This window comes from Gavia stellata, chromosome 24 (genome assembly GCF_030936135.1).
Source record: "Gavia stellata isolate bGavSte3 chromosome 24, bGavSte3.hap2, whole genome shotgun sequence".
Classification (NCBI taxonomy): Eukaryota; Metazoa; Chordata; class Aves; order Gaviiformes; family Gaviidae; genus Gavia; species Gavia stellata.
Window position 1 is genome coordinate 11,701,787 of NC_082617.1, and position 27,036 is coordinate 11,728,822.

A 27,036-nucleotide genomic window follows, 5' to 3' on the forward strand; every position below is an offset into this window, starting at 1 on the left:
TTAACAAAGGTAATACAACTGCCTTAAATTCCCAATATTTAGTTTAAATTAAAAACAAAACAGTACAAAAAACAGCAATACCATCTTGTTAGTCAGTGCAAACACTACATACAGGGTTTTCAAAGGAAAGCCAAGAGCACCTGATACTTTTTGCCAAGTCATCTGGATTCTATAATCTCCAAGTTGAGAACTATTAATAAAAAAAAGAAAAAAGGAAAAACCAAAATTGCTGTTACATTAGTGCATAACCTCTCAAAATGGTTGAAAATTGTTTCACATATAACTTGGGGAAATCAATACCTAGTACATTAGCTGGAGGACTTAGGCACTTGGTTTACTTCTGATAACTTTACTTGGACAAGTAGCCTGTGTATGTGCATCTACAGTACTAAAGCAGAAATTGGGGGGGGGGGGGGGGAATGGAAACAAAAAGCTGCAGCAAAGCACTGCACCACAGACCTGCAAATAATGTAGCAGTGCAAAGCTAATGGTGTGTTAACCCTGTAAAAGTCTCAAGTCCAAATCTCCACCTCTCAGTCTTCAAACAGGAAACAATACTCCATGCAAAGTTCCACAACTAAAGAAAAAGCAGCTGCAACAAGACACAAGTTCTTCTCTCATGAAACAAAACAGAGACAAATAAGTTATTCTTCCTTTCACTAGATGTATCATCGTAGGATCCTGCTAGTTTAAATAACTGAGTTGTTAGTTTTCTACAGAAGCCATTTTAAACAAGAATGGCTCAGATACCGCACCGGATTGCTACAAACTCATAAAAAGCTGCTTTAAGCTTAAGTAAAACAATGTCCAAATTCCATTCATTTGTGGAAAGTGAACGCCTTACTCTAGTAAAGTAAGTTTTTTTTTTTTCTTCAGAATGCTAATGCGAGAGGGGCTTGAAGTATCAAAGAGTCCACAGGAAATGCATGACCCCAATATTATTTTTTTTAAAAAAAATATACATTATATAATATATATTATATATATAAAAAGCTAGTGTAAATGCTTCCATGGTGTGGTCACAAGCTGGAAAGATGAATGCCTTTCAGCTGTTAACCATCCTGCCATTTGCAACAGGCTTTAAAAAGTCATTTTTATCCTCAGACATAATGTGAGCAGTTTTCAAAATGAGGCTGCCAACACTGACTGATGTGCTGATGGGCAGGCAGCTTGCATTGCTAACAGATGTTGTGATCGGCTGACTGAAGCAAGAAGTTACGGGCAGGATTGTTTTCTGCTCCTCCCTGAGGAGAAAAATAAGTTACACAAATATTAAACAAGTACACGCACAAGTATCTGGAACTGAATTGTGTGCATTAAATAAATACTGACATAAACTAATTTTTAGCAACAGGCTAAACATCTTACTATGGAACGGTACGCTCAAGATGTTAAATGCAGTCTGCCTCATTTTCAAAGGCTGCATTACACGTTGAAGACTACAGAACATATAAACCTAAAATAGTGTATTTTAAAACCTCCTCTCTGTGGAGATTTGTGCAAACAGTATGACATTTAACCTTTTGAAGTTTTTCTTAATTTCTCTTAACTATAAAAATACTTCTGCATTTTTTGCTTACTGAATGTGAAAGGTATTTTTAACAGCTGTGACACATTTCAGTATATACGATTACAACAATGCATACGGACAACAGTACCATCCTGTGACTTTCGTATCTGTGACCTAATTCTATTTTCTTAACAGGTTCTTCTCACTTCACCATGTATACACAATGCAGATGTCTAATCCAAGTCTGAGTAGGTACGTAGTTCATCCTTAAACTATTCTGATGCTGCTGTTTTTCTAATACTGGCAGACACTGCTGTTTTGTCTAACACTCACAGAATCACAAGGTCTTCACCTAAACTTTGTCTCTTCTGTTCCATAGATTCTTTCTGGTGCTGCTTTAGCGGATGCCCATTCTCTACAGTTGTTCCATTGAGCAGCTGATCATCTTGAGAACTAATACCTAGCTGTATATCCAGAATCTCCTACAGGAGAAAAGGAGAAATATCCATCAATACTGTTGCTGGCAGCTTTAAATTTCCCTATTATGTTGCACTACATAAAGCCGATGGAAATGGGAGTCTCATCATAAGACTCCTTATTTTTATTTCATACTAGTGGCATGTCTACCACATTTTACTATAGGAAAAAGGAAAAAACAATTATTCAAAGGTGGCAGTGAATGACAACAGTAGTATAAACATCAGTTGCTAAAAAATAGTTTATTGGTGAGATATGAAGGAGGCAATAAAGACAGTGAGAGCTGTTTCAATAATTAGGGGTAGAGGAAAGGCTGAAGATAAAGGTCCTTCCATTCATGTAATGGCCATTCACAATTCATACTACAGTACTGCATCACATACCACAGGCAGAGCAAACAAAAGCTGTAGCCAGTACTGTAAGCCAGTATTGGAATGTATTATGGAATATGTTCCAGATAAGAACCTTAATTTCTTTTAAGTGTATGATGCTTTAAAAAAAGGACAATTGATCCTAATGCCTGGAATGAACACCAGATCGTTTTATGACTGCACAGCAAAGGAAGAAATAGCATAGAAGAAACTGGGGCAGATGCACAGAATTACAAAGACATAGCAGTGAAAACAAAAGAACATTGGATTACAATGATCTAAATTACTTTACTATTAGAATCAGGTGAGCACAAAGTTTAAATTAAATGATCACATTTAAATGTAAACTTCAATGTAAAGCATTCTTAACTACAGTTTCAACACTGCAGGGGAAGGGGAAAGGAACGGACTCCTCATCATTACTAACGCTATCAAAAGAAAGTGCAAAAAGCTGAAAGCTCTGACAAAGAACACAGTGAGCTGTTTTAAACTTCGGTAATATTAACGGCCAGGTATCTGAACAAGAAGTATGAGACCCCTGGTGTTAAAATAAGGCAAATGTTTGATATCACTACAAAAACTAAACCCAAAAGGCTTTGCTATCAACATAATCTACTGATTCACATAGAAATTGTAGAAGTTTTTTAATAACTAATGAAAGGACCCAGTGAGCTCTTTAGACACACCGATTTTTGTACTTACTTCTATTTGTTCACCTTGCCCATCAGGTTCATCTGTATCAAGGGCTGACAGCTCCAATTCAATGTCTCGATCTGGCTTTGTGTCTGCACAGTCTTCAGTATAATCAGTCTAAAAAAAAGGATTAATATGTTCTGTAAATATCAAGTTGGCTTTTCACCTGCTTCATACAACACTCAAGTATTAAAGTGAAAACAGGAGATGCATTTCTAGGACACAACATTTCTACAAAAGAGCTAGTTAGACACAAATAGAACTTCGGGCAGAGACAACATAGGATACAAAGCCGTATCTAATCACATTGAAGTACTAAAACAGAGAGATAAAATGAATACTGAAGTAAAAATTTCTGTGGAGTCCACCAGCAGAATGTTTAGATTTATAAGAGTAATGATTGCATGAAAACGGATTGTCACATTCTTCCCATTTTGTAAATGGATGATTGGAGCAGCAGCACAGCAGGTGCACCTACTCAATCTCAGGGAAATAACTGGGTGCAACAACAGTGATTTAACTTGTGCAGAATGTGTTATAAATATTTGGGAATGTTAAAACTAAGAGTTTTAACTCTTAGTTAAAATGCATGCACATATGTATATACAAAAAACCTCAAAGATTTGTTTCCTCCCAACTACCCCTTTCTTTACCTCACCATTCCTCAAATCAATTTCCTTGCTTAAAAGATTTAAGGTGAGACGACTGCCTTCATCTAGAGAATTCCACTTCTGTTGCATGGCTAGTGCATTCGCCTCTCTCTGGAGTAATAATGAGTTACTTTTGGCCTATGGAAAGAAACACATCAGTTACCAAGAACTACACTTAAACCATGTATTGTCAAATGGCAAAATAAACCAAGCTTACAAAAAGAACAGTTCTCTTGCTAGATGGATAACTATATATTCCTTTAATGCACAACATTTATTTTGTTCTGCGTTTGCTGACATGTATCAGGCTCACCACTTTCTCCCAAAAACGGTCTTACTGATGTCAATGGAACAGCTCATATTAGCAGTCCTTATGCACCATACTAAGTGTTGCGGTGCTAGCGTCTAGTTAAGTCTTACTGATCATTTTGTCAATTGTACAATTTTCTGTAGGCTACACGAAGAAAATTTATTTAAAAGCACTTTACTAAATAACTTTTTTTTTTTAATTAAAAAACCACATGGTATAATATCTGATCTTACCTGTTGTAATTCAATACTTAATAGATCTCCAGTGCTGGAATGCTTTCTGTGACCAGACAAATCTGTAACTATGAACCTGTCCCTGTAAGAGAAAGAAGGCAAAACTAGGAATTAAAACCAAGTTCTCTAAATCAAAGGCCCCATAAACTTCATCAGTCTATCCATGTTAGATTTTTGGACAATAACTATGCAGCTAAGATAACACGCTCTTCATCTTCTTTGGGGCTCACAATACCCCAAGGCATTATATGAAGCAAACATCTTTATTTTACATATGGGTAAGATGTGGCAAGAAAACTGGAGAGAAACTACTCAAGATTACAGATTTTGACATGACAGCTTGGCAGGACCTGACTCCAATTCTTTGATTAGGTCTCTCAAGGGATAGGTTGCTAGTAATTGGGTATTATTAGATGCATGAAGACTACACAAGTTTTAACCTAGTTTTTCCAAGACTTTATGCTGGATAGGAAAGAATCTTTTACTTTAAAATTAAGAATGTCTATTCATAGTTCCAGATTCCCCCCCCCCCCCGCCCCCATTCAGGATTTTGAAGAACATCAAACTATTAAAAATGCTTTTAAAAGAACACAGAAAAGAGTCCATACCGTTCTGCATAACGTGCTGATGAAGTAGAATCTGAGCCATAGGCACTCCATCTTGAGTCAACAGCATTAACATAAGGGACATAATCTGTAACAAATTAAAATACCATTCATTATCTTCTCTGTTCTTAAAGTGAGATATACAGTTATTTTAGCTCTTTGCAACTCCATTGCTGTAGTAAGCATGAACAGGATGAAATGCTCATGATGTATGCTATATTGTCATACGAAGCCTGTACTTTTACCTGATACACTGATGGGCTTTGTAGCACTTCCTTGGGAAGCAGTGGCCTGAATAGGATCTGTCGTGTGATAACCTGTGCGGGATGACCTGGAGATTGCACCCCACTTGGAGATGATCGGTCCATCGCTAAATGGGATTATAGGATCTTCTTCCTTTGCCCTTCTCTGAGTTTCAAATAAATGTACTCTCCTTTTAACATCCCCGCTGTCCAAATCCTACATATTTAGGAGATAGAAGATACATGGACTCATTTGAGGGTATTCAGATTCTTCAGTTGGCCAGCAACTTTCCGATTATCGCTGCTGAATACAAGGCTGAAAATCTGTCCAACTGAGAGCGAAGATGGGCCTCAATGATTTAACTGACCACAAGAAAGCTATTGCCAGTGCCAGAATAAATAATTTTGCTTTTCCAACCTTGTGTTTCCAGGCAGAAAAGGTTCCAGTATGCTTTAAGGTCCTTCAGGACCCTTTCCCATACTTGAAGGGGGCAGTATTAAAGAAGGCTTGGGATGAGATTTGGTTACACTTGTTTCATAGAACATAAAGGTAACCTGCTTCACTGTACAGCAGAATGTCTTCAAAAAGCATGAGCTCTTACTGCTCCAGAGGTAAGCTGTATTCCACAATTCATACTACGTATTTTTTGTTCCCTAAAGTCTTTCAGTTAGCTTTTTTCTCTCTCATGGAAATTGGGTGATAAAAAGTAAGTTGTATTTTATTTTCACAGATTTGTTGGCATTAAACTGTTTATTAGAGGAGAATGTGCCTTCCAACCAAGTAAGAGGTGTAGTCTAGGAAAATAGTTCATACAGATTCCCTGTGGGTACAAAGCAGCCAAGATTAAGTTCATGTTGATTATCCTGGGTCCACAGTATTTCAACTTTTCTCTGTGAGTGTATATTGGTCTTGGGATTAACTTCAAAGTAAACATTTTCTGAAAAAATGGCAACATAACAAATTGTAGAATCCTGAAAAGGCCAGTGATTCATTCTCACAGGATGGACTACTGCATGTAAGACAAATAGGAAATGCGTTTTTGCAATGGGAACACCTGCTCTGAACTAACTGGCCACAATGACCCTGTATTAACCAGTCAAGCCTGTCACTGCAACATATTCTGAGACTATTTTAGATGCCTCAGAAATTGTAAGGATGTGCGTGTACACATATACATTTATATAAAGAACTCTGAAGAGAGATAAAAAATTAAGTCAAAAATTTTTATCCCACTAATAACCAGAGAACACATTTAAAATTGAATTCTTATCAGTTTACAGACCACCTACTCAAAATATTTTGGCTAAAAATTTGATTTACAGAGATCTGTTATTAAAATAGTTGTTTCAGACATGTGAGAATTTTATTAATGGCACTACATTCTGTCACTGAAGTAAACAGATTGTTTATTTACAAAACTGGGAAAAGATATTCCAAACAACTTCAAATGGGCAGAACTACTTTAAAATACTAAGAATAGAAGCTATCAACTTTAAAAAAAAAAAAGGCTTGTTTAACCAAACAGAAGACACTTCAGCATGGAAGTATCATTACACTAATGAGATAACATGCAGAAAACCCCTACCATTAACACGGCATTTGAATTGGCAATCACATCCTTGGGCTCTGAGTCGATAGCATTTATGCAAGAGCCAATAGTGCCACAAGACCACGGCGAATAGTGAGAGAGATGGTCTTCCTCAAATTTAGTTCCACTCAAGTCACTGACACTCTCTGAGAACTACAGAAAAGGGAATAAATAAGCAGTGAATAATAAAAACAGGGAATTCAGTATTAAAATAAGAAAATATATTTACTGCTATTTAATTAAGTTATCTCAAAAGTCAATCAAGGAGTTCTAGCCATATTCAAGATTTGACTCAGGGAAAACATAACCCGTTCAATCAAATGTTAAACCAGTACAGCTGACAGCTGTCAAAGAAGAGCAAGCTTTGTCACTACAAATAACTGCCTGGTCTACCAAGATGAGAGACTGAAATGAGTGTCACCATGTTAGTGGCAGGTTTCTTCAGGCAAATACCTACAGTAATTAAATTGAGAGGAAGCCATGCATTTTCCTTTAACGTATAAGCCAGTGGCAGATAGAAGTATGACTTGGAACCCTCCAACCTGGATGAAAAGGACTAAATCCTGATCTGTCTTGAATGCACCCATAAGGGACTTTAAGTACAAGACCTCTTCTGAATAATCACAGTCTAACACCTCAAATATTATCAATGGAACTGTCAAACCACAGCAAAGAGTGCTTGGCACAGTGGTTCTCAAACTAGTTTCTTGGATGCATTTAATTTACGCATATAGAAAATAACTATCAGAAGATTTATTTTTTTTCTTCAAAAGCACACTGTTTCTATTCGTTGAGTTTCCATTCTTGTTTACAGAACTTATCACATAAGTACACAATGTTCTACCAATGCCTTTTGCCGCTTTTAAGGGATATCTGTTCTCTGGGACTCGACAAGCATTTGCAGCTTGATTCAGTCTACTCATCATGTCATAATGCCATTTGGAGTATAAAAGGGAAGGTCCTTCTTAACGGAAAACAACCGTTGTTCCGTATACAAAAACCTGGAGCTTCACAAAGCTAGTTCAATAAAATTACATTTCCTTTAGCGAGGGTAAATTGAATCACTTCACTTGACCTTTTTTCAGCAATCATGTCTAGCATCACCTTAATATCAAATTGAATGCATTCATTATTACTTTCCTTTTGCTAGAAGATTAAATTGATTTTATGAACAATAGGTGGCAGGTAGAAAATCTTTACTAGAAATATTAAATGGCATCTTACAGAAAAAGGAAGGGAAAATAAAGAAGTTCTTTGGCTTCCCACCTCTGTGCTGAAATCTACACTGAAGAGAGGAGAAGGTGGTGTTGGAGATGGTGTTGCCATAGGAAGGGTTGACGATACCAGAGAAGTTTTCTGCGTGTGGTACTGCGCCCATTGCTCTGGCTTCCGTCTTAATTGCTCATCGTAACCAGTCTTCAAATGTCCGCAAGGCTCCTGGTAATAATAAATATAGGGCCATATATCCCATCATACTCTGACCAGAAGGTAAATACTTGGAGGGGACACACTTGGACCCCCAAATTCCCTTGGGTCTGTAACCTTCCACTGATATCCCTAGAAGAATTTCACATGGATTTGGGGGAGAACCTGGCCCATGTATGGCAACTCAAATCTTAAATATGTAATTAATTCAAGCAACATGCATGGGAATTAAAGAGGCAGAGGGGCTCTGGTCCTAATGCAGACCAGAGTGCTCTATTTTACAAGCCCATTTTATTAAGGTTAAAAACAAAACAAGAACTTTGCCCATGTCATGTATCTGGATCACTGTAACCCCAAATAAACAGAAGAGGTCTATGCTAATTATTTACCAACTTCTCAGTAATGACCTTCAGAATCAAGACTACATTCCTCCCTTTCTGGCTCTCACTTACCCTTGGTAAAGGCACAGTCCTCTGTTCGTTTGGAGGTTGACAAGCCACAGAGTAGTACCCATCCAAAGAGTTGTATCTCTCACGTAATGATGTCTGATAGACAGATGAGTGCATCACATCCATGGGAGGTAAAGAATTGCTCCTAATAATATCATCTCGTGGGTACATCTGTGGGCGCCAGATGCGCCTGCTGTCATAAACTGGAGCATACATTCCAGAAGGGACAGGAGGAACTGGTCCATACGGCTGCGGAGGAGGAGGTTGGTAAGGAGAATTCAGTCGATCTCGAGGGGGAAATGTACTGTAATGATCGGCATATGGCACGGAAGCAGGTGGGAGGGAGGATTCTGGAACGTTATTGGACCTCACAAAGCGAGGAACACAGGGAGCCACACCAGCTGGTACTGTTGGAGGTGGTGGATAATATCCTTAAAAATTGGAAAAAGGCATATTTAATGTAACCATAAATGACCCAGAATTTTACACCTTCTAAGACTGTAAATAGTGTTGATAAGTACCTTTAGAGCATGAAGAGTCACACTTTACAAACCTGTTACTGACCCTTTCATACTTCTGTGGAATATAATTTCATGTATGAGAACTGTATTTGCAGATGTAGTGCTTACCCTTTACCACCTTGACCCAATTTGGAAAATGGAGTTTTTCTGCCATTGCTCCTATGTACTATGGTATAACCACGTAACTGAAAAGACAGCATCTTAAGCACTTCTTTATACAGGAAGTTAAAATAGTTATCTTGAAAACAAAAAGCTATATTGCTAAAAAAAGTAATTCCAAAGGTCCATAAATAACTATTTCACACTTGTCTTATTGTTTTTTCTTTGGAGAGGATTGTCTGAACAACTCTACCTTTTGTTTTGAGAGCTTGTGAATGACCTGATGCTATAACACCTAATAACACTTAATTGTTTGCTTGAATATAAGCATGCACACTGCAACCTAAAAAAATGACTGAAACCTTTCAAAAACATTTGAACAAGCACAGAGATGTACAAGTCTCACAGTAGAAGCATGCTATGCCTCTGGGTCTGAATCCTATCTGTGGACACCCTCATGGATAGGGCATGAGGTGAGCAAGCCTAAATAAATGCAATTAAATGCTAACAAAGGAAAAAGTAGATGAAAGACATTGAGGTTCAAGTTCTTCTGGATGCTGAGGTACAAGTTGCATAACGTACAGCACGCAAAGACAAGAACCACCAACACTGGGAACAAACTACAGGTCCCTCCCATACTCAGCAACAGACCAGATTAGTATTCCATTAAGTGAAAGTTCAGCTGGTATTTTTAAAAAAAAAAATCCACAAAACTGAGATAAAAGTTATTTCTCAGCATTCAGGCTTACCTAGAGAAAAGTTCAGAACTATTTTTGATTCAGTACTCATATCACTCACCTGTCTGTGGGTACTGTGGAACTTCATATGACAGCTGAGTCCTAGGGTCTTGGAAATATTGAACATTATCAGAATGTGGAGGGTAGACAGGTACTCTGGGAACAAATGGGCTGGATTTTGGAGGCACAGAATTAACTTCTGTTCCAATATTAGGAGGACCAGCTGAGGTAGCTGCTGCCTGGCTTACAGGAGTCTTGGGTGGAGAACCAATTTTACTGAAAAGGATTACCAAGAAATCATTAAGCAGATCTTTACTTATTTCAGTTAGTCATCTCTTTGTGTACGCTCCCATGTAATGTGGAAATTTGGGCCATGTCATTTCCTCTGGAATTTTATTTTTCATACCCCGAACTGATACTATTATTGCATCTCTGACTATCACCTAGGAGAACTCTAAAGTGGATATAAATGTTTTGGTATGTACCCAGAAGCTTACATACCGCTTGTAAGTGTATTCTGGTAAGGACAAAGGCTTTGAAAAGTTGTTTAGAGGATCAGTGCTTCCTGTATTCTAAACATTTTTTAAGGGAAAATCCCCAAACTAGAAGATTTCCAGGACTATTAAGTGATTATGTACTACGTGCACCCTTCTTGGTTTCAGGAAATGCCAAATTTTGAGTGCAAGTTTTTTATTTTATTTTTATTTAATAACCCAATAGTAAGTAAGATACCAGGCTGAGAACAACAGAATAAAAGATAAAAGGAGAGATTTACCATTTTACCTATATTGCATGGGAGTATTCAACAGCTAAAACAACCGATGCTGGCTCTGACAACTTGAATCCATAGATTTTATATAACAATATCTTGTACAAGACCTTACACAACTCTGCAGCCAATGAGCACCAGCAACAACTGCAAGCCAGGACCAGAATTCAGTATCTATTGTTTGCCATCCACAAACTATGATAATCTAAAGGCAAAACGTTGTGCTTAGTTATCTTCATGAAAAAAGTTACCTACTTTTCAGGTAGTGATTCTGTAGGGGATCCAGAAACATTCTGGCCATTGGCTCCAGTCTTCCCTCCCTTCTTGGTGTTCTCCAAAGCTCTCAAGGAGGTGTCTGCACAGCGAGGGATCAATTGGGGAACACCACTTTCTAGATTAGCTATTCCATTAGTACTTGGCACCATCTTCCCTGTTGCTTCAGGGCTTCCTATGACAGAAATTACGTTTCCTGTTGTGGTTGAGATGGTGCTATTTACGCCAACTTTATTTAGAAGGGGGAATGTTCTCACTGTTGCACTGATTTTTTTGTTCCTCAAGCGGTATCTATAAACAAACACAGGCACAAACACACAAGAGACAATTTAAAAAGTGCTTATTGTGCTGTTCAATATATTTGTAAAACTAGCAAAAGGAAGGGATTGAGTAGAACATAGTATCAAAAAATTACAGGACTTTAAACTGGTGCTTATTTTCAGCAATCTGTAAATAAAACATCAATGTCTCCTTGTAACCAAAGATCATCTGTTCTCTTAGAAGACCCACTTCTGTACTTCTTTGAAAATGGATTTGGGTGAAAACAGCTTCAAGAATGCATATGTTACAGACCATTTAAATAATTGTCTTTATTCCTTAATCAATCAAAATGTAATTAACATTCTCTCTCCTGTGGGTGATATAACCAATCCCTGACAGACACTAAGCCTAGACTCAGTTTCAGGACAGGAAACTTTACTTCATCATATGGGGTAAAATAAAAAAATAAACCTGGAATTAGTTTACAGATATTGCTTTACTGTACCTTCAATTTCCTGTAAAAAGTTGTCACTTCAAGAGATTCACAAATCCTTCCAAATGAATAAATGTACAGAAGAAAGTGTTTTCAAAATTCTGTGGAGGTTGCTTGGATTTAAATTGAAAAGGAAAAAAAAAGAAAAAAGTCTCCCACACTCACTTTTCAAGCTCTTCCTGAGAATGAGCAAATGTACAGTTTGTTCCTCTTGGACATCCCCCTTGCTGTCGAAGGTCTCGGCACATACTTGTTTTATATTTGCTATTTGGTTGTGGCTTTAAAAAAAACAAAACACAAGACATTCCACTTACAATCTAATACGTGTTTACATAAAAATGGGCTTAAAATACACACACAAAAACATCCATGATATGCTTTTACATTTTATATCTTTAATTAGAAAACTAAGAAAACTTCTTGTTGATGGGCTAAGTACTATGCCATTGTATGGATGTCACTACAGCAAGCTCTGCTGCATTCCATATTCAGAAATGTTAAGTTCTCAAAACCTGAATGCAGTAAATAACAGTATCATCAGTCATTCCACAGAAAAGGCCACAAACATTTCAAATCAATAGTAATTTTTTAAAGTTGCATCTCTCAGTGAATGTACATTAAGACATCTAATGCAACAATCGAATATAGTTACCTGTGGAGTTTCATGGCCTTTTCTACTGTAATTCTGAATGAAATCCACCAGCCCATGCACCACAGTCTTTACAGCAACCATTGCATTTTCCAGCTGCTCCCATGTTGGAGATGCTGCATCTAAAATTATTAAAAGCAGGCTTGTCATTCTGTCAATAATTCTGTCAATGTTAATTAATGGGAATTTTGAAACCAGGAATGGAGGTTATCAACTTAATTTACTTTGCTAGATATGAAAAATATCAAGAAATGTTTTAAAAGCTTGATTTGCGTACCTGGATTTGGATCTATGTTTGCCAGCAACTCTAAATGAGGCCTCAGCCTGTTTAAGTTTGCAGGATCCCCCGTGCGCTGCAAGACAATTGTCAATTCTTGTACACTCTTTGCAAAAGATTCTGGAGACTGGAGCTGAAAACAAAGTGAGCATTAGTGTGCTGCATCTTATAACTGTGAACTACTAATCTTAAAAATATTTTCATTAAACGGGTTCCTAAACGCAATACATAGTGTCTTCAGATGGCATATAGAGAGTATCAGTGGAGAGAAATTTAATTTCTCAGCTCAGAATCTGCCCTATGAAGCTTCATCATTAGACACAAAAAAGGCAGTTAGACTTAAACTACTGGAAAACAAAATGTCTTCATATGAAGAATACACTACAGTGGGGAGAAAACCTACATTCTAGTTTTAACTAATATTTGGTAAGACTAAATACAAAAAGTTAACTTAGGTTGTTCTTGGATTTTTACTATAACATTTAATAGTCAAACCTAACCCTACAAAGATACTAAAATCATCCCTTTGACAAACCTTGTCAATAATGGATTGCATGTGTGATTTATGTGCCAAGTCACCATAAAGAAGGGAAGACCATTGTTCTGGTGATATTCGAAGTCCTGCTTCCATGGCAATGTGAACAATTTGGGCATCATGTTCTCTCCGCAAAGCCTCATAACTCCGAAACTCTTCTTTAAGTTGCATCAGAGAAGAATCTTCATCCCTTTTAGTAACCTAATAAATAGTAATAGTTAAATACTCCTCCTTTAACAAAAAAATCTCCAAGGCCATCAGAAAAAAGACAGTTACACAGCACAAATCACAGAAGTATTGCTTTAGTATATTAAGCATCTATTTAATTTTATTCCATGTATTTATCCACTTAGCTAGCAGTGCACAGGCAGAACAGCCAGCTCTTCAAGTTTTTACAGGATCATAGGCACAAAACTATGCCAACTCACTACTTCCAACTAGGAAGTAATCAGGCTTGCTTAAGTCACAGAAGATACAGTTAGATATTTAGTAGTTCTACTAGTAGTTTTTGCTACCCGATATTAAAGGATGACTTAAAGAAACAGGAAAGGGTCTAGAAGTGACTTAAATCATACAAAGGAAAAAAAAAATTAAGATACTGACATTTAAAGAACAGAATATTTAACTGAGAGTCCAGTATAAATGTTAACTAAACCTTTTAGGTTACATAAGACATTTGTCGTAACAGAGAGCAACAGGTCTATTTTAATGTTTATTTTAGCGATGTTGTGATAATCATGTTTTTAACTGTGATTCAAAAAGAAAACAACACCCATAGAATTAACCTTTCAATCTTCTCCAGATATAAAGAGTGGGAATATTCAGTTTAAACAACTCAGCCCTATATATCAAAAATAAAGAGGCTCTTCAGTGCAAGGCAGCTAGATACTGACAAAAGAAAAAGGAGAGAGAGTGACAAATGTGTTGGAACACAACGTCGGAGCTCAGGCTAATAGCGCTCTCCGTGTATGGTGTCCCCCTCTCATGCCTGGTGTTGGAGCTAGGGAAGTTCCCAGGACTACAGTATTCCAAAAGTTTTCTTTAGAATGCTGGGACTGAATTCTAATCTTTGAGAGCACCCAGGCCAGTCTGGCATGTCTGGCCATGGCCCAATCTTATGAATCTAAATGAAGTCAAAAGTGATTATATTAAAACATTTGACTTCTTCCTGAAGCAGGCTAGGAGTGGCTACACCATCAGGTGACATGCCTCCTTCAGGGGAGATAATTTCCAGATGATGGGCAGCAGTTAATAATGAGGGCAGTAACTTCAGAATCTATTCTGGCTAATTCCACATGTGACCATTTGTTCCTTTTGCAGGGAATTTTAAATATCAAACAACTACTTCATGACAGTTCTAGATAAAATCTTATAGTCTACATTATTTAAATGTGTAGAAACTGAATTTATGTAACATTTTACAGGTGAAGGATACTAATCTTAGCTTGGGTTCTCTGGAGCTGCACTAGTTCACAGTAACAAAGTTCAAATATTGGTATTTTACCTTAAAGCATGATGCTCTATACAGTAGCTGCACAACATGACCAATGCTCGTTTTGGAGGCCTGAGGAAATCTTGGTTCTAGCCTTTGTACAACAAAAAGTACCAGAACTTTTCTTGAGAGTGCAGAGCCATCTTCCAGTGCCAGTAATACAAGTTTCAGTGCCTCCTCTTGCATAGCTTTAACACACACAAAAAAGATAGGAAGTGAAATATATTGCCAGAAAACAGCATGGCTATCATATATTAACACTGTAAGTAGGAGCATCTGAATCATCTTGAACATAACTCCTTATTACTTTTTACTTCACTAATCATAAGAAAAATCTTTGTAAACATTAATAAATTTGCTATTTTAGAAGAACTATATGAAGCACTCTCAGCACAGCAAGCTTAAAGAGCTAAAACTAATTTTCAGTAAGAAACATATCAGTAGTGCAGTTTTTATACTTTTCTCCACTGTGCAGTCTTGTAGCCTTTGTCATTTTGGACATCTCATCAATGCTACTCTACAAAAGTGTATAAAATAAATACGGGAACGGTACAGCAATGCTATCATCAGTTATTGGAATCAAGAGAGGACTACTTCCAGTTTAAACATAATTTCCTTCTCATTTCTGTGCTTGCTTCAGCAACATTCTTAACTAAGAATTTGCTGTTTCTGTCAAAGACATAAACGGGATCATTATAAATTTTAAAATTAAAGTATGCTGCAACTAAAGTTAGGCTGATTGTATTTACAGCTGAAGTACGAACAAGAGAGCATTTGCAGTTTCCTATCCAATTCTAACCACAGGCAGCAGTACAACTAGCCTGTGTTACTCACACTACATGACAAAATGTGCAGAAAGCATGCTTATTTACTCTTCTTTGCTAGGATTTTTTAAATACTTCCTCATTATTTTGAAGAACAGTTAGTAAAGGGAAAAAACCCTAAAACTTTAAAACAGCAGATTTTACTAACTTTAAGTATTTTTTTTTTCCTTCCTTTCCCCCTGGCAAGAAGTTGAAAACCAGAAGTAATTACATCTTCAATTGAACAGGAGAAATTTCCAAAGAATGTTTTTTGTGTTAAGAAAAGGTATCGCTAAATACACTCCGATGCAGATTCTACAGGTACTTTACCTGGTCCTAGAAACTGGCATCCTCGTGCCCTGACAGCAGCCCAAAGATTGGCAGAAAGCTGCTGAGGATTTTGGTGCTGCAAGATCAGTTCTGTAACGGTTCTCTCGCCCAGTGATCGAGCTGCCCTCATAGCTCTAACCCGACCCTCTTCCTCCACCAGCTGACAATTCACCAGTGTCACAAGCTTCCTTTGCATTGGACGGCTCAGTGCACTCTGATTCAAGCTTGCAACACCTTCAAAGAAAGCGAGAAAAGGCGAACTATTGCTTCTCATCAGATAAATTTAGCTGAATAAGACAAAAATGTTTAGTAGTATGTGTCTTTCTCTAGGACTTGGGTACTAGTCACAGATGTCTTCTCTTCAGCAACTCTGTATAATTCATTATGAAAAAGAATTTTAATTAAAAGTCTTAAATTGACATCAAACCCATCCTTTGAAGAAAGTTTAGCTTTAGTACAAAGTTAGTCCCAAGGAAACATTACTAAATAAAAAAGAATATTTTGTAAACTTAAAATAAAAGAATCAAGTGTCACAGGTGTGAATAAGCTTTCAAAAACGTAAGGGAAAATTTATTACAAAAATGAGAGGATTGACACCTAAAATCAGTGCTGAAAACACAATGTTGTTAAAAGTAAGCTACATCAAAATTCCGCTGTTCAGTAGAGACTCACCTTTTCCTCCACTTAATGGCTTTAAGTAGAGTGCCAAATCCTCAACACATTTCTTTGCTACTTCATAATGTTTGTTCTCTCCTACATTACTCAACTTTACTGTCTGATGATCAGGTACCTAAGAAAATGCAAGGGGGAGGAAGGGGGAGAAGAATTATATACACCCAGCTGACCTATCCGATATGCCTATGATGGCACCAACATCACTACTACTAATTATGTAACACTGCAGATGTACACTGCTTTTTAGAGAAGTAAAAGACAAGACCCACCCAAGGTATGTAGAATGCAATAAGGAATAACAAAAAGGACTCAAGATGAGGATCAGGGTGATGAAAGATTATTTTTGTTAGTACTCAACACATTAAGAACAAAGGTAGGATAGAAAACAATAGCCAAGGTCTAATGAGAAGGTACTTAAAAGATGCATGAAGAACACAAGATTTGAGAGCATGATCAGTGTACAAGATCAGCACGATTTACTACAGAGAAACAAGGGAAGTTAAGACAAAATTCACTGGCAAGAAAACATGAAAAAAATCAAATGCAAAGTTAAAAAATAATTTAAGCATAATTTGGGCATGCCGAAATCTTCAAAGAAAAGAACTAGCAAACTTAACTTGGTGGGAAAAAACCTCAAAGTAGAGTAACAAGGTCAGACAATGAAAATAGAAGGAGTATTAGTCACAATACATTCGATTCTTTGAAAGATATTTCAGGAAGTTAGGAGGCCAGGAAAATGAATGTTGTAAGATCAAGGCAGTGATTTGACACAAACTTAGAAATAAAAAAAAAAGGAACATGTGAACTTGAGAAACAAAACCACTTTGACATAGTGTTATTACCAATAGCTGTGTCAAGGCATGAGTTAAGACATTTTTTAAGCAAAGTAAAACGCATCTTCTTACTGCATCACCCAGGTGTTATAGTGAGAGTAATATGAAAAAGCATATGAATCAGCATAAGGTGAACAGACTTATTTAGTCTCCATAAAGCGCAGTACTGATTACATAATCGCTGTTTTGCCACTGAGACAGCACGGGGAACATTCCTGGCCTGATTAGCCAGTGTCTGAAAACGCAACTGAAAAGCCATCGTCATGCATATTTTAAAAAAATTACACAGACACACTTCTGAAACTTGGTTAAACAGCTAGCTACTTTCGAACATGTGACATGTAGAAACCAGGTTCCTTGCAAGAGTACAATGAAGGAGTGCAATCTGCAGGTTCACTTTTCTAATGACAATTGCGACAGGTAATTGTCTATTCCCTAATAGTTATTTTTCTCCAGTCACAGTTCAAGAGCCTTTTTAAACCAGAATTCAGCTTACAACTAGAACATGTTTTCATTCTACAAGAGGATGGTCCTGAAAATGGTGTAGCTGCTTTTAGAGTACGTATGGACTTCTAAATATTACAAAGTTAAAGTCTTACCATTTTTTAGACTAAAATGAGGGAAAAAGATCAGCACACGTATTGCAACTGGCACGTAAATGGTAATAACACGAAGTGGCAAAACAAAGAGCTGCTTAAATCATACCTGGGCTCCAACTAACTGGAGGAGTGCAAAGTTTACAGGAAGCACATCGATGTCTGTATTGATGGCAGTCTGGTCGAAAGGACATGCCTTGCGATGAAGCTTGTTCAGGCAGGTCTTACAGACAGTGTGAGAGCAACCTAAGCTGATGGGTTTGTGCACATTCTCATCAAACTCGTTGTAGCAGATTGGGCAGGACAGAAATTCTGTCCACTGAGCTGCCTGCACAGGCATTGTGGAAGCTGGACACTTGTTTAGCAGGCTAGCAGACCATTATTTCACTGTACTATGTTTTGGCAGCTGTAAGTGAATAACAGAGTATTTAAAACATGCTTTCTGCTAATTTAGAATGATTTTTAATTAAAAAAACCCCACCATTTCAATATTTTACAGAATAAAACCAAATCTTTACATTGAAGTACTCAAAAACCCCAGCTTTGTGTTAGTTTAATAATTGTACCAAAAAAGGCTCATGAACTGAATTAATGCAGACTACCATAAGTTGAAGTCGAACCTATTCACAGTAAATGCCATTACAGTTCTTCTCACAGGATTACATACACCTTTAGTGTAGGAAGAGGAAGATGTTTGTTGGCACAGAAAGCGTGAAGGCATGAATCACAGTAACCGTCTCTCACACTATCTCACCTAACCTCAAGTTTTCAAAACCCTGAAAGCACTCCCTGGTTGTAGAATGGACCTGGCATGGGGAGAAGACACACATTTTTTTTTTCTTTTTTTTTTTTCTTTTTTTTTGGGGGGGGGAGGTGTGAGTTAAAATGTTATTTCCATTTGAAGTGAAGTAGAACAATGCCTTCCTTCTGCAGATCTTATTCAAACTTAATCACACATCAAACTAAACACAGCTTTGCTTTTTTATTTTAGAAGACATATTTTCTATTTCTGTAAAAGACAAATCAATTAACAAAAGTTAAGAATCATAAAACACTAAAAGAATGAGAGATCAGTTTTTAGTTTTAGGATTCTCTTATGTTACTTCCCCCTTTTCTCCCAAGAACCCATTGGAGCACTCAAGGACAGAGACTGCTGTATTCAATTTTGCTTTTCACATCTCTACCTTACACAACAATGCAACTCCACTTCCATGGACTCACAGGAAGAAAATCTCTGACGTGTTTAAAATCCAGGTATTTAGGACCAAACTTATGATAAAGCAAGTAGTCACTTCAGCTGGCTTGCCATTAAGTCTTTTCTCTTTAAACATCTCACTCTGTGCAGTAGTACCATGCAAATCATTTATATAAATGCATTCCAGAGAAAATACGGGTTTATAGAAGTTGTTCTGAAAGACATTCCACCTTATATAACTTCCGTTCTTGAAAAAGATAACAGGCCTAAGAAGTTCATCGAAACCGTTTACATTCAAGCTTTCGTCATGAAGATTTAAATTCACAGCTTCATCTAAGAGCTAAACAGCCCCACCCTTTGCTGCGATGTGCCACGATGTTGACTTTCTATGCAACCTAGAGACCAGTTAGTTCACTCCAAGGCTATGAACAAGCTTCTTCTAGCAGCTTGTTAGAAATGCAAATACACAAATGTTTTAATTACATGTTTAACTTTTTTCCATCATCGGAGAAAAAAAGAAGGTAATTGTTTTGAGGAAGCTGAGATCTCCCCTCTGCATTTGAATTCAGTAACTCTTTGTTGGCTGTGCTACAGTTTAATTAATGCTAAAGTATCGGACCATTGAAATAATTACTAGAACACCAAATAGACTCTATCTGTGGATGTATTTTATGTTAATTATAACCATCTGTTTAGAAATCCTACTTAGTACTATGAACATTCAGTGCCCTTTAAGTAACAGGATACTTGTACAAGATGTCCTTATCTCAGTGAGCTTTTCAATATTATGCAGCGATTTTTTTCCCCCAAATGAATTCCCACAGTAAATGAAAAATACAACAAACTGAAAGTTGAACCTGTCCCTTCAAAACCAAATGGCTGAGGTAACACTTTCAACAGAAGCCAGAATATCCACATGCATTGGACAAAACAGATTTTCACCCAACTTCTAGGAAAGCACAATCAAAGCTCTTGCAGGGATGAAAAAAATTACAGTCCTCTTTAATCTGCTATTGCTACATGTGTCTTTTAACCAAGGAATTCAAAAGCAAAACAAATAAAAGCAAAACCAAACAATGAGCCAACATGCCTAGAAAGATCTTTAATTCCTCTAAAAAGAACCCCACCATTTCCTTTAGCACATCTACTTCAGCTTCCCTACCGAAACAGCAGGATGAGACGCACAGAATTGTAGCGTAAAACCTTGCAGTAAACACTCTCCTTAAAGCTTTTTCCCTGCAATACCAGCAATGTCAAGATACTAACACCAACGCTACTGCTGACCTAGGAACGCTACCGGTGGTTTTTCACCTGTCTGACTGCACAACACAGGCAACAGCACAAACTAGGTGACTCTGGGAAGTGTGCTACTATCACGACGCACCGGGGAAAAGTTTAAGGAAAGGCTAGTACACACAGAGCTCAATCGCTAATATGTGTCAGTGACCAACAAATCTCCTCATAAACAGTCCCTATTTCCACATTGCTCATTAATTATCTCAAATGCAGGAATCTCTGCTCTGAGACAGCACCCACATTCAGTTTCCACAGATACTTCAGAGACTCGCAAGAAACAGCCACCTCTCTATTTACAAGCTTTTAAAATACAGTTGTTTGTTTTCCTGATCAGCACAGAAATGAAACACAACAGATTCTTAAAGCGTGCACCACCGATTCTTAAAGATCCATCTCAGAGTATTTGATCATCAGAAATGACAAATTCTACTAAGCATGTGTTGACCTTCAGATTTCTTGACAGGAAAAAATCTAATTAAATCAGCAAACAGCTGGGGAGAGCTCTCAACTCCTAAAACTTCAAGCAGCCATACACAGAGGAAGTCTCCATACTCTGTTAAGCATGCCAGCTATCCTGCCATTCTTGCACTCCAGTGTGTTAAGAAAACAATCTCACATCTCCTAATTATCACGTCAACCTCTACAAAAAGCATAAGCCAAATGTTTAATAGATTCTTGCTCCTTGTCAGAAACAATGTATTTCAGGGATGTCCTCTTGAAGAACAAATTGCTCCAGTGCTCTAAACTGAGCAAACACAAGGAAAAGGGCATAATAAAGGCAGCAAACTAGAAATCATTTTGGTTTTGTTTTAACAGACAGTATACTCAGAACAATTACCCTTGGTCTATCTGTTCATTGTGGTAGACATGCTATCTACATCTACACATAGACGGGGCTTCTCTTCCCCATCAAAGCAGAAGCACCCTGCAAAAAAGAAAAATCCCAAAGAAATGGCTGATACAGAAACTGGCCAAACATACACGGTAAACAGTTTGAAAAGACTTAGTAGTTTTTACTTAAAAGATGTTTACATAGTATAGTTACAATAAATTTTATAGTATTACTACTAGAAGCAATACTTCAGATGACAAACTGAAAAACGTGTAAGCCTAAGTTCAGAAATTACGTAATAAGTAAGAACTATTACAGTGAGTAATTTTCTATTTCTAACACAATAACATTTTTCCACTGCAGAAATGGTTGCAATGGAGTGTAGTAACATCAATAAATGACTGATTTTTCTCATGATAATTTTAGACCAGAATATTTGATGAAATTGGAAGGTGTGGCAGAAGGGGAGAAAGGTGAAGCCCCAAAACCTTGCTCAAACAGCTGTACTATTTACAAATGATGGAAGTTGTAAGATTTAGATGTTCTTACTTTACATTAACTTCTAGCTACCTAAACTCACAACATTCTCTACAACTAATCCAAGTCACTGTACTTACTCAACAATGTTTGGACATGATAAATATAATTTAACCCTGATTTCCTAATGAAACCAAGCTTAGGTGATCATGCTTCCTATTAGTCTATTCTTCACCAACATGAACCTCAGGACCCCTGGACCATTTTAGAGCAAACCTGATATAGATGTGTCACGTCTGAAATGCATATACATGCCATAAAAGTTGGTATCTGGAAAACGGTCCAAATCCGCACGCTTCTCAGGAAAGGCTACAGCACCAGGCTCAGCAGTTACCTGTCTGTCTACTTTTCTGATCTATCAGCATATATGCATCAGCCAGCCAGAACCCAGCCAAAAAATATCACATTTTGTTCAGATATAATAAAGGGCTATGTGCAAGGTAGGGACATGACACAAATCTGCAGGAATTCCAACAAACCTTTAAAGACAGAGGGCTTCATCTATGAAGAGCAATGTTGAACATTTGGCGCTTGGCCTCCAGAGTTCAGAATCAGCACTCATCAAGCAAGGCAAGGAGAGGTTTCGGAACCCCACAGCAGGATACTGAGCCAGCACGTTGAGCTGAGCATTGCCTGGACTAGCTAATTAGAAATTCGGTGACAGTGCTTTATCTTAAAGCCTACCTTTACCCAGGGCTTAGGGGCCTAACACCAGAAGAGATGTTGACTTCTCCACACCAGAAGTTAATGACCTCAGGAGTTCAACAACTTTACACAAAAATAGAGAAAGGGCTTTCTTTAGTTATGGTGCTGGTGTTGCCTTACATCTTATTTCAGTGGCTACATTTCTCACCTACACTAAGAGATACAAATTCAATTACTTTTAAATACTTTTAACCCATGTTTTCATCTTACAAAGAAACACCCAAACACACATGTTTAGAGATAGGGCAATTTCAGTCCCTCCCCTTTGAAGCTATTCCTCACACATAAAAGGACTGAATATTCATCAAAGACAACTGCAGCCTAGTCTTCTGCTGCCCAAGCAGACGACTTGGATTTTGCTTCATTTTAAAAGATCATTTGTGCATTTTTACAGTCATTGGATCAAATCTGGATATAGTTCTTTGAGCAAGGGACAAAAAAATTCAGTGCCTCCTCCCCAGCTATATGCCCCAGTTCCTGGGTAGCATGGTGAGCATGGGCCTCAGCCTAAGAAAACTCTCTTCTCTTCAAAGTGAAACAGGTTCAACGTGAGGTAGGGAGCGACCCCCTTCAAAGCTGCACATTGCCCAGAGTCAGGGCATTCCCCAAAACGCGAGATATGCAGGCCTCATCCCTTTTCAAAGGAAGGGTTGAAGGCTCGAACTCAGTTCCCCAATAGCCTAGGCAAATACAAGGAAGAAAAGAGCAGCAGCAGTTATCACCAGCAGCCGTGTTTCTGAACAGAAGTGGCAGTCTTGTAGCTCCACATTAGGTCTGCTCTGCTCAGGCCTACTTGATCAGGTCCCTCGTGGGACACGGGCAAAGGGAAGTCTAATAAGCAGAGCTTGTATGAGAATGTGACACAGAATAATTCTGTCAGTGCTGAACAAAGGAAAGTCTTCTCTACAGATGAAGGAAAATCTTGAAAAACTTGTGAAATTATATGTCATTTTCACAAATTAAGGTAGTCCAATTACAATCTCACTGTGGATTTAAGCCTAAATCTTAGACTTCAATTGATTATTAATCACTAATTTAAAGAGTCCTTGATATTGACTTGCTCTTAATACTGACTGCAGAGATCATGATATTTTCTTTTCTTTAAGTGATCCCCATTATAATTTTCCGTTTCTGCAGATTAATCGTTTGTTTGCACTACAAGGAGGTAGCTTTTCCGAGCCTTCCTTCCTAAGTTATGTAGTTCTAAAAGCATCCTGACTGGGTCAAAAACTTAAGTGTCCACATAATCACATTATCAGTATTAAATTATTCTCTGAAAGGGCTAGAATCTTTTATTTGTTTCTCTTCAATGGCCGCCATCTACAGATCTAAAAAACTGGCTTCATTAAAGGCTTAGAAAAGGGCCACCCCCATAATAGCTTTGCATCATTCAACTATGACAGCTTGAAATTAAAATAAATCCTCTTTACAGAGCAGACTTGCTTATTTCTACGTTCCATAGTATGTCACACGTAAATCTCTTTCTATCACATGCAAATTCTATATATAAAGCAGAGTCTTTAATGACCATTAAAGACAGTATTTCAACGCAATTGTTTTCACTGAACATTAATGCTACTGGGAGTATCTACAGCCCAATTTAAATTCCAGAAAAGTTATCAAGAGAAAACTTGGTGACATACCAGAATGTATATCTCCATCCAGACTACGTTTTGCCAAAACACCTATGGGATGCTTCACTCGCGACCTTCTTAAAAAATTAAAGCTTAGATCCCCTCTCCCTCCCTAAAACATGTGGCTGAAGAATAATTCCCAATGAACAGGGGTACAATTCACCAATACAAATTTAAGCTCATGGTTGCTCAGTGGCTGCCGAAGTTCACTCAATTCAGTGGAAAATCCCCCCCTCATCAACACTAGAGTCAGTGTATCCTCAACAGCTCATACCTGCTCCTTCCTGTTCAAGTGTTGCTAGCAGAAATCCTGTTACGAGATTTTAAAAGTTTCCCACATACTTATGTAATACCACTGTGGGGTATTTTTTGTGTTTCGTAGGTGTCACTGAAAGGAGAGTTTGCCCTTGCCACAAGCCTGATACGAACTCAGCTCCTGTAACAGTATCGACTTTTCAGGACTAACTGAAGGGCAAATAAACGAAAAATTTTCTTTGCCACCAAAATCAGTTGAACTTACACTGAATGCAGAGAAAGGGAATCTATTTCTAAGCAGATCTATTTTGACACAATTACTTCGAGAAGAGGCACGCTGAAGAATTCCTTGCTCTTCATTAATATTTTCAGAGAATAAGGACTCTCACGTATGGCTTAGTTTCCCATGCCCCCCCCCCTTTTTTTTTTTAAACACGACCTCCATGCATGAACTATACATTTTACAAAAGAGAAATTCTGTATTCTAACATTTTTCAAATAATTTTAATGAAATACTAACTCCATTATGAGACATGGGGAAGAAAACAGAGGGTTCCATTAGAGTTGGAAAGCCTTTTTCCAAGTTTGTAAAGCAGAGGTTAATATGCCCACAGATAAAGATTTTTTTTCCTTTCATTAGGATTGTTCAGTCAGTAAGGAGAGACCACTTCTAGTCATCCCATTAAGGGGTATACAAAATCTTACCAAACAAATCGTAACATAGACCTAACAAAACAAATGCTACTAGCTATTACCCTTTGGATACTGTAAATATTCTACCTATTGTACATCAACAAAGCCTTAAATAAAAGGGATCAATACTCAAGACTAGGACTTAACTTTGAGATATCTCAAGCACTGACATTAAAATTGCTGGAATTTAATATTTTTGAGAGAAATGGCCATGACCTCAACCAAGACAGGAACATGAGTTAATAAGAAACCTTTTCTTGTGGAAAGCTTTGCTTACATTGCAGAAACAAGAAAAAGTTCATTAAAAAGGCATGCAGGGCTTGGGAAAGTGATTAATTACAAAAATTAAGAATTTAGTGCTTCACAGAATAATACTTATGCTAGCAACACAAGCTTCAATTTCTAGAACTTCCACAGATGTTTAACACAGACCAAAGGTCAAATAACAGAATTCCGAGTCAGATTTACAATTGTACTTGTTAGCTCTCATTTAAAATGAGAAATTCTTTTCTGCCACAAATACAAATTTACACCCTTGTAATCCGAAGGGCTGTTTCTAATTTTTGTTGCAACATTATGATACAGCTATAATGGGCACGAAAGAACAACCACAAGAGTAGCTACAGGAATTACAACTAAACCCAGCCAAAATCCTAAGTTTGCGCTTAAAGTGAAACAGACCTACATCAGAAATTTTCCTGGTTGTCAGCCTAAACTTTGGCATTATTTTCTCTCATTAAAGATACATGCCATTCCACTTTGAATCCTGACTGTAACTGAATACTCACCACTCTCCAATCACACTGCTGCCCTTTTCTATGCTTTGTGCTGACTTCTACGGTTAGCTTAAAATCCTCAGTGCACCTCAAGCGTCAGCGGAGCTAAGACATGCTTTTCCTACTCAGTTGTTTTGGTTTTTTGTTTGAGACACGTTAAACGTGACACGATGGGTGTAGTTCTAGGGCCTATTTTCCACCATGACTCTTCTCCACCATCACCCTAAAGCTGCGCTCCACAAGAGGGGGAACGCTCCTGATACCGGTGCGATTCTCTCCCGTGCCGGAGGACACCACAGAAGAGGCTGCCTGGTGCTGAGGCGTCCCAAAGGGCTGCCGGGGAGGTAACCGGGAGCCTCACCCCCGCCTTACGCTCGCCGGTGCCAGCGCGGAGAGCGCGGAGCAGCCCCGCCGCGGGAAGGCCCGGCGGGTCTCCTCGCAGCCTCGCCCCGCTCCGCCAGGCCGCTGTCAGCAGCCGCCGGCCGCGACGCGCACCTGTGCCCGGCGCCGGCTCTCGCCGTCATTTCGGAGCCGCCACCAAATGGCTGCCCCACGTCCCCCGGCTGCCCAGCGGCCTAGCGGGGGGGGGGGGGGCGGGCGGCAGCCCCCTCCCCCGCGCCGCAGCGGCGGCCGGTACCCGGCGGGGCGGGGGCGCTGACAGGCCGCGCTCGGCGGGCGAGGCCCGGCCCCGCTCCCCGCCCGGATTCCGCAGCGCCGGGACCCCGCAGGGCGCCGGGAGGCGGCGGCGGGGGGGGGGGGGGGGGGGGGGAGAGGAGGAGGCGGGCGGGGCCCCGCCGGGTCACCGCGTCCCCCGCGCCGGCCGCCCCCGCCCAGCCCGCTCCTACCTGCGAGGCGCGGGCGGCGGGGCCGGGAGCAGGCGGCGGCCCCGGCCTCTCACACGCCATGGGGCGGGCAGCGCGGCGCGGCCCGGCGGAGGCAGCGGCGGGGGCCTCGGCGGCGCCTCCTCATCGCGCTGACAGCCGGGAGCGCCGCCCCGCCCCCTCTCGCGAGACCCGCCCGCCGCCGCGCGAGAGCCCAACGGCCGCGCCGCGCCCGCCACCGCCCCGCACGTGACCACCGCCGGGGGGAGGTGGGGGGGGGGGGTGTCGCGGGGCATTGTGGGAGCCGGCTGGGGAGCTGCCATCGAGACGGCGGCACAGACGCGCCGTCGGACGTGCTCGGCCGCCATGGGGAAGCGGCAGCCATCGAGACGGCG

The 27,036-nt window shown here is 39.1% G+C and overlaps 1 protein-coding gene and 1 non-coding gene across 5 annotated transcripts; both read right to left on the reverse strand.

The window, feature by feature from the left end:
• Positions 1-214: 214 nt before the first annotated feature.
• RC3H2 (ring finger and CCCH-type domains 2) lies at positions 215-18,243 on the reverse strand. 4 transcript variants are annotated; one of them, XM_009818591.2, is made up of 20 exons: positions 18,007-18,243; positions 16,466-16,583; positions 15,794-16,027; positions 14,673-14,848; positions 13,169-13,369; positions 12,634-12,766; positions 12,360-12,478; positions 11,873-11,985; positions 10,936-11,244; positions 9,973-10,187; positions 8,558-8,985; positions 7,947-8,117; positions 6,678-6,833; positions 5,095-5,308; positions 4,853-4,937; positions 4,245-4,326; positions 3,693-3,839; positions 3,061-3,168; positions 1,844-1,992; positions 215-1,244 (listed from the first exon to the last, which is right to left on the reverse strand). In XM_009818591.2, the coding sequence occupies exons 1-20, from the start codon at positions 18,235-18,237 to the stop codon at positions 1,046-1,048; spliced, it is 3,588 nt and encodes a 1,195-aa protein (XP_009816893.1). In that variant the 5' UTR covers positions 18,238-18,243; the 3' UTR covers positions 215-1,045. The 4 variants fall into 4 exon arrangements, with proteins under 4 accessions (XP_009816893.1, XP_059684892.1, XP_059684890.1 ...); XM_059828908.1 differs by having other exon boundaries at positions 1,165-1,244; positions 1,863-1,992; XM_059828909.1 differs by lacking the exon at positions 7,947-8,117.
• On the reverse strand, positions 12,855-12,970 carry LOC132319138 (small nucleolar RNA SNORD90). Its single transcript, XR_009484454.1, has one exon. It is a non-coding gene; the product is annotated as a small nucleolar RNA SNORD90 (small nucleolar RNA).
• Positions 18,244-27,036: the final 8,793 nt, after the last annotated feature.